The 7,635-nt window shown below is 61.6% G+C and overlaps 1 protein-coding gene across 1 annotated transcript in view; it reads left to right on the top strand.

Moving 5' to 3' along the window:
* Positions 1-842: 842 nt before the first annotated feature.
* Positions 843-7,635, top strand: part of TAMALIN (trafficking regulator and scaffold protein tamalin) — a 7,997-nt gene continuing 1,204 nt past the window's right edge. Inside the window, exons 1-8 of the mRNA XM_025883326.2 lie at positions 843-1,183; positions 3,276-3,325; positions 4,917-4,971; positions 5,081-5,183; positions 6,340-6,433; positions 6,538-6,604; positions 6,830-6,896; positions 7,340-7,601. Coding sequence (XP_025739111.1) covers positions 932-1,183; positions 3,276-3,325; positions 4,917-4,971; positions 5,081-5,183; positions 6,340-6,433; positions 6,538-6,604; positions 6,830-6,896; positions 7,340-7,601 — 950 coding nt within the window. The 5' untranslated portion in view covers positions 843-931. The remainder of the gene's footprint in view (positions 1,184-3,275; positions 3,326-4,916; positions 4,972-5,080; positions 5,184-6,339; positions 6,434-6,537; positions 6,605-6,829; positions 6,897-7,339; positions 7,602-7,635) is intronic.

Here is a 7,635-nt window from a genome sequence, read left to right as displayed (position 1 = left end):
GTCCCAAAGACAGGGTCAGAGAACGATGGAGCACACCCCCCAGCCCTAAGCTCCCACTCAGCTCAGACACATTCCCCTCCCCATGAATCAACACAGAGTTAAGATCTTTCTGCTGGGGAAAGGGGTGTCGGAGCTCCAACATCAGGAGCTGGGGAAAGGTTTATCCAGGAGGGACAACTCCTGACCCTCTGAGGGGACAGGCCAGAATTACACCCACGCCCACGGCTGCTGGGTTTCCACTGCTTCCCTTTCCCCTTGCCGGGGAAGGGCAGGGAGCCTCTCTCACCTCTTCTGGGGCAGCTGTGCAAAGGGAAAATCCTTGGTCCTCACTCCCAGGGGGCTTCTGCACAGTCAGGGCTATCTCTAACTTCCTTTGGGACCTCACCCCTCCCCTTGTCCATACCCCTGCCCCTGCACTGCGCTGCAGCCACTGTCCCCTTGCCTAAAGTCTCCTGCAGCCCCCTGGATCTCCTAGAATCTTCCCTGAGCGTCCAAACCTTCTTACAACGACCCCTCTGTACCCCCACCACCAGATTCTCCCCATGAATCTCCAAAGCCAAAGCCATCCATCTCTAAATTTAGTCTCCTCTCGCACACAGGAGACCCCCGCCCCGCCCGAGGATGTCCTGCTCCCCTCCTCGGTGGCTAGGTTTGCCCTAGTGAGTGCTCAGGTCCCCAGACTTTCCCAGCCTGGCGGAGCGTCGGACGCTGTGGGCGGGGCTCCGGGGCAGCGGCCCCCCGGGGGGCGGGGCCTGCCGCTCTAGGGGCGAGGCCACCCGAGGCCGCTCCCCGCCCGCCCCCCAGCCCGCCCAGCTCGCCGATGCTATAAAGGGAAGCGACCCGCGGCCGGCGGGGCTGGCATTCCCGAGCCCCTGGCAATCCCGCAGCGTGGAGCGAGCGCCGCCTCCGAGGGTCGCCGGGCGCTGGAGCCATGACCCTCCGCCGACTCAGGAAGCTGCAGCAGAAAGAGGAGGCGGCGGCCGCCCCGGACCCCGCCGCTCGGGCTCCCGACTCGGAAGTCGCTCCCTCCACTCCAGCCCCGACCCCGGCCTCGGGCACCCGTGCTGCAGCCGCCAGCTCTGGGGCCCCCGGAGACGAGCTGTACGCGGCGCTGGAGGACTATCACCCGGCCGAGCTGTACCGCGCGCTCGCCGTGTCCGGGGGCACCCTGCCCCGCCGAAAGGTGCGTCCCCACCCCCCTAACTCCCACGGCCCTCCAGCTCTCGGTACCCTCCGGTGTCCTTTCCCCGAGACCTGCTCAGCCCCTCAACATCCCGCATCTGTACCCGCTGACCCCACAACATATTCCTCGGGGGCCACCGCGTCCCCCACCTAATTCCCCAGCCCGCTCTTCCCCACCCACACGTTCAGAACCTGCTCTCCCTCGGTCAGTCTCCTCGGCGCTCTCCTCCAAAGGCGCAAGCCTCCCCCCGCCGCGGCCCCCGCCTCCACGCCGCCCCCGATCTCCGCGGCTCCCCACTCCACTCCCCACTTGCCGCCGTCGCGTCTCGCTCCTCTCCTCCCCGAGCACCCCTTCTCCTGCTCGCTCCATCTGGCCCTCAGCACCCCTGTGCCCCGCCCCCCGTGCCCAGGTGTCTCGAGGCCCCCGGGACCCCTCGCCTGGGCTGTTCCAGTTGGAGCGGGGAGGCCTAGGGCTGCGGTCCCGCCGCTCGCCGGGGACACGCTGAGGTCTCAGAGCCCCGGGGGCAGAGGGAGGCGGGTGGACTCCCGAGAGTTCACCCTTCCGAGGGGACGCCCGGATTGCTGGGCTCCGGGCCTGCCGCCTTGCCCCGCGTCGGAGGTGCGGGGCGCGAGGCCACGGCTCCCGGGACTTCTCCGGGACCGGACGTGGTGGGAGGGGTCGCAGGGCGCCCGCGGGGCAGGAAGGATGCGAGCCGCGCCCGCCCTCTGAGTCTCCCCCTCCGCGGGGCTCTTCCTCTGGCCTGGGGGGACCTGAGCACTCAGAAGTGGGGACACAGACCCAGGTCAAGGAGAAGGAGCTGGTGGCCTTTCCCCGCTCAGCAACCCCCCCCCCGCCCTTGGCTCCCCCCCATACAATGAACAGCTTGTTGAGAATTTGCATTTTATGAAAATCGGGTTGAAAGACAAAGGGGTCTCTCTCTATGCTGCCCAGTCCTTCCACCCTGGCCCATTTTGGAACTGCCCCCACCCCTGAGGCCAGTATTTGGTTCTGGAGAAAGAGGGCTCACTTCTCTTCCTAGTCTTGGGGCAGCCTGGGGGGAGGGTTAACTAGGGCACCGACGAGGAAGGCCCTGGGCTGTTTAGGGCCCATGGGAGGGAGCTGGTCTGGCATGGCCTCTTCCAAGGACCAGTAATTTAGGGAAGGAGAGATACTAGTTGCTCCAGGGCCCCAAGGGGGCAGGAACCCTCAGCTCTGACCCCCCCCCAAAAAAAACCCTCCCAATCTCTCTCCTAAGTATAGTGAGACTTAAGGACAAGTTTGAGGTCTGGTTTTGTTTGTTTTGTCCCAGAGAGCAACAAAATATATGGCAACGTGGAGAAACCCAGGTTGGAGCTGGGCGCAGCGGGCCACCTGCAGCAGGGATCCACAGTTGGTCCCTGAAACAGCCTGTAGTTTTGGGGAGGAGGGTTGGCCCTACTGTCCCCTGACTTTCCATGTTCAGGCTGGGATTGCCGGCTCTCCAGACCTGGGTCTCTGACCCCAGCTCCCCCAAGTCACTGTCTACGACTGAGAAAATAGGAGGAGATGCCCAATGGCGGTGGGGCGGGGCGGGGGCGGGAGTCTCTGGTGTACCTTGGTAGGTAAGTCCAGGGTTCCCCTGCCCTTCTTTGGGAACATCTGGAAAGAGCCCCTGCCTCAGCTTTCAGAGTCTGAAAGGTCTGAGTCCTGCAGACATACACCCTGAGGGTAGAGATTATTCTATCTAGATTAATGAGTCCCCCTTGTTCCCCCCCCCAGCACCCCCCCACCCCCGGCCTGGGCTAGCCCAGTGCTTACCCAGTTCCTGCATCTGGAACCCAGTAGGACTGTTGTGTCCCCACAGCCTCAGTCTCACTTATGGGGTAGAGCCTGAGGGAGACCTCTGTGCAGTGATGCTGGAGGGGCATTTGGCAAAGTTACGCTGGCACCAAAGCAGGTATGGAACTGGGACCAGACAGGCAGGCGACAGGAAGTGAGGTGCTGGGTCCAGGGCTGGAGCCCAGGGGAGGAACTTCGCGGAGTAGGACTCTCAGCCTCTGCCCGAGGACAGTCCCCCTCTCACCTGCGCCTTCCTCTCTGTCTTCCCACCCAGGGCTCAGGATTCCGCTGGAAGAATCTCGGCCAGAGTCCTGAACAGCAGCGGTGAGTCCCTAGCACCGCAGCCCCTGCCCTGGTCCACAAGGGTGAGGTGCTGGGGTGGGTGTGCACGGCTGCGCGACAGAGCTCTCAGCCCAGGGGGACTCATTCTTTCAGCATGCTCCCCTCACTAAGGGTGAGGGGCAGGTGGGGGTGTGGGCTGTGTTAAGGGGGTGGCAGAGAAAGGAGGTAGGGACTTTTGAGTCATCAGGTGCTCCTCATGCCACCCCCAGTCCCTGCCAGTTACCCCTCCCTGAGGAGATCTGGATCTGGGAGGTGGAGAAGTGGAAGTCTTCAGGGCTCCCCTGAGCTCTCCCGGCCCCAGCTAGTCCCGGGGCCCAGACCCTAGCCCGGCTGCTGGAGTCTGGCGACCCTGCCTCCCAGAGCTCAGTCATCCGCTGCTCCCATCCTGGGGTGTCCCTCTTCGGAAGCATCTGCGGTGAGGGCAGAAGTAGGTGCTGACCTCAGGCCCCACATTGCTCAGTCTCATGCAGATTGGGGCCTGGCTTCTAAAATGGATCAGCAGACTACAGCCTGATGGCCAGATTGGCCCGTTGAGCCCTCGAGCTAAGAGCTGTTTTTCTATTTCCAAAGGGTTGTAAAAATAACAACAAAGAACAATATATGACAGAGGCCGAATGGAGCCCGCAAAGAAAGCCTAAAATACGTACTATCCTGGCCCTTTGCAGAAAAAAGTTTGCCAACACTTGAAGAAACCCAGAGAACACTGGGGTAACACATAACTTCAGTCACCTTACTCCCCAGCCCAACGCACAACACACGCAGAGAGGGGAAGTCCTCCCTTCACAGTGGGGAGGAGCTCAAGTTAGGGCTGGGAGTTGCTTCTCAGCATTTGGGGGGCATCTAGGTCAGGCTGGGCGCTGTGGGCCTGGGTCTCAAAGGCCTTTCCGAGGCTGTGAGACTTGAAGAGGCCTCTGGAGGCTGCTTTCACTCTGCCTCTGGCGGGGCGGGAAGGAAGGGGGTGGGGGTGGGCAGAGGAAACTCTGGGCTCCCCCAGCAGGCGAGGATCTGGAGCGGCTCCAGACCATTGTGTCCAGTGGGCAGGCCTTCAGTGCGGGAAGGGGCGGCCTCGAGGCTCCCCTCCCCCCAGCCTCACATCTGGTGGGCTGGCCCGCTGCAGCTGGGAGGAGCAGCTGTGGTCTGGGCTGAGCCTCGTGACTGGCCTCCGAGGGTGGGGCCAGCCCTCTCCCCAAGGCTGCGGAGTAGAGAGGCTCAGGGCTGGGGCCGAATTTGGGGCCTCAGCAAGTCAGTGAGTGGTACTCTAGGGCTCACTAGAAAGCTGGAGGAGTGGCTCAAAAGCTCTGAGAGTCCATTCCCACTGGGGGCCAGCCATTTGCAGTGCCTCCCTGCACTGGAGGCTAGATTGATTCTCTGTGGCTCCATGAAGCTGATTTCGGCTGGGGATTGGGACAGGCATTCCAACAACCTGTGATGAGAGTGAGTTGTCGCTGGAGACCGTGAGCCCTGCCTGAGTGTTCTAGAGCAGACCCCAACATCAGTGGAAGGCCACACTAGGGGACCACCAAGCTCCTTTTAATCCTGACCGTCCTGAAATGGCCCCCGTGTCCCCTTGCAGGAAAGTGCTGACTTTGGAGAAGGAGGAGAACCAGACCTTCGGCTTTGAGATCCAGGTGGGAGAAGCTGGGTACAGAGGGAGCGAGGGATCGGGGGGGGGGGGCAGTCTGAGGGATGGCTGGCCCCTGCCACACCCCTGGCCGATGGTCCCCTTGTCTCTTACAGACTTACGGCCTTCACCACCGGGAGGAGCAGCGCGTGGAAATGGTGACTTTTGTCTGCCGGGTTCATGAGTCCAGCCCTGCCCAGCTGGCTGGGCTCACACCAGGTGAGGTCTGAGCCCAGGACACAGGGCTCCGGGAAGGTGGTATGACCTTACCCCCAAGCAGAGGGGGTGAGAAATCTCTTCCGAAATCAATTCCCCTTCCTCCTCCTGTTTTGAGAAAGCCAAAAAGAAGAGTGGATAGAATCTAGGCTTTGGATCGAGGCAGATTTGCCATTTACTGTGTGATATCGGGCAGTCCCATCTGCAAAATGGGGGCAATAACATGCCCAGGGGTTCCCTAGGCACAGAGCCAGGGCCTGTAAATAAATGGCAGATGTTGCTGCTGGTGTTTTGACTCCTGGCAATCAGGCCATCCAGCCCAGGGCAGGAACTGGGGAAGGCGCAACATTCCATTCGATTTGCTTGATGTTGGAGATCAGAGCCTATCCCGCACCGTACCTGTGTTACTTCCTCTAACAAGGAAATGATATGGTGCCTCCAGTAGGGGACCCTTGGGATTGGCCAAATCTAGAGCCCCCTGGTCCCAGGAAGGGGACTGAGACCGTATGAACTGACCACCTCCCCCACTCTATCACCACTTTCTTCCCTAAGCCCCCACCTCCATGCGCACTCACGGGGGGCCCCTGGTAGCCAAGTGGTGTACCGCAACTTTGCAAAATACCTTCGTATCCACTCTCCCTCCTGATCCCCGAAGTAGCCACGGTAGGGATCCACACCCCTTTTTTTACAGATGGGAAATGGGCCCTCGGAGATGGTGGCTTGCCCTGCCTGGAGTCAGGAGGTTCTGCGATGGCACAGGGTCTCAGAAGCTGAGGCCTCGCATGCCGGGGGCCAGTGTCAGTTCCCAGCTGTGTGCTACTCATCCTGACCCCTTCCTGTCTTGGCTGGGTCTCATGACCGCCTGTGGGCTAGACAGAAGTAACCAGCTCCAGGGGCAGCCCAGGGTTGCTGAGAGGGCTCAGTCTTTGGGGACAGTTTCCTGAAGGTGGGGTGAAGGTGTAGGTATAGGAGGGCCTGACCCCTGCGCTGGGGTGCTGGGCCAGGAGGAGGTTTCCCCACAACCATGAGGAGTGGCGGGAGGGAGCTCAGGAGTGTTCTGTGGGATTATTACCCTGACCCTTTCCGGCTCGGGTAGGGGACTGGAATTCTTCCATCATGCCACAAGGAACAGATGCTGACCCCCCTTTCTGCCTGGCAGGGGACACCATCGCCAGTGTCAATGGCCTGAACGTGGAAGGCATCCGGCATCGAGAGATCGTTGACATCATTAAGGCGTCCGGTAACGTCCTCAGGTATGTCCGGGGGCCGCGGTCCCTGAGGATTCCCGAGCTCAGCTTCTCTCAGTGTCACCACGCCCTGTGGGCTCACTCAGCCTTTGGTTCCCCAACCTCCTCAGGCTGGAAACTCTGTATGGGACGTCCATTCGGAAGGCCGAACTGGAGGCCCGTCTGCAGTACCTGAAGGTAAAGCAGCCCAGATAATGTTCTGCCTCCACCCTCTTCTTCCCAAGCCCCTGCCCCCCATCCCCAGGCCTCACTCTTTTTTGTAGAGGCCCATTTACCTGTCTGAACCTGCTTTTAACCTTAAGATTTCTTCTGTGTACTGCCTGACCCCTCAGTCTGTCTATACCCACCTCCTGCTTGTTTCTTGCTAGCTCCTGACAGTGAGGCGGGGGGTGTCTCTTGCAGCAAACCCTGTATGAGAAGTGGGGAGAATACAGGTCCCTAATGGTGCAAGAGCAGCGGCTGGTGCATGGTGAGTGGACTCGGGCTGCAAAGGGCCCCTTCTGCCCTACTGATACCCCTCTTCATGCTTCCCCCTCAGAGTCGAGGGCGTTACTTCCCTGGCCAAAGTGAAGAAAGGTTTGTTGAGCTACTGCTTCGGGCACAACACTGCCCTGGGCTACTTAACTGCGCACACATTTTTAGTTCATTCTCACAATAGCCTTCTGCTAGTAAGCATTAGTATCATCCCATTTCACAGATGGGAACAGCAAGGCTCAATGAGCTAGTTTCAGACACCTTCCGGGGCCCTTGTGTTTCCCGTGGTCCTCCTAAGGACTTGAGTGTAGAATCCTGTTGTGCAGGGGAGGGAAGTGGGGCTTAGGCCAGGGGCCACACGGATGGTCAGCAGGAAGGAGCGGAGGTCCCCTCCCCGTGCCCTCTGACCGCCCGCCCTTGTGTCCTCTGCCCTGGCAGGCCTGGTGGTGAAGGACCCGAGCATTTACGACACGTTGGAGTCGGTGCGCTCCTGCCTGTACGGGGCCGGACTGCTCCCGGGCTCGCTGCCCTTCGGGCCCCTGCTGGCCGCGCCCGGGGGTCCCCGCGGGGCCGCGCGGCGGCCCGGGGGCGACACGGACGACGCCGTCTACCACACGTGCTTCTTCGGGGGCGCGGAGCCGCCCGCGCCGCCGCCGCCCCCCGCCCGCGCGCCCGGCCCGGGCCCCGCCGAGGCTCCTGCGTCCGCGCCCCGGGCCGCCCTGAGCCGCAGCGCC

The sequence above is a fragment of the Callorhinus ursinus genome, unplaced genomic scaffold, assembly GCF_003265705.2.
Source record: "Callorhinus ursinus isolate GAN/ISIS: 27379988/994484 unplaced genomic scaffold, GSC_fseal_2.0 scaffold44, whole genome shotgun sequence".
Lineage (NCBI taxonomy): Eukaryota > Metazoa > Chordata > Mammalia > Carnivora > Otariidae > Callorhinus > Callorhinus ursinus.
This window is presented reverse-complemented; position numbering and strand designations above follow the sequence as displayed.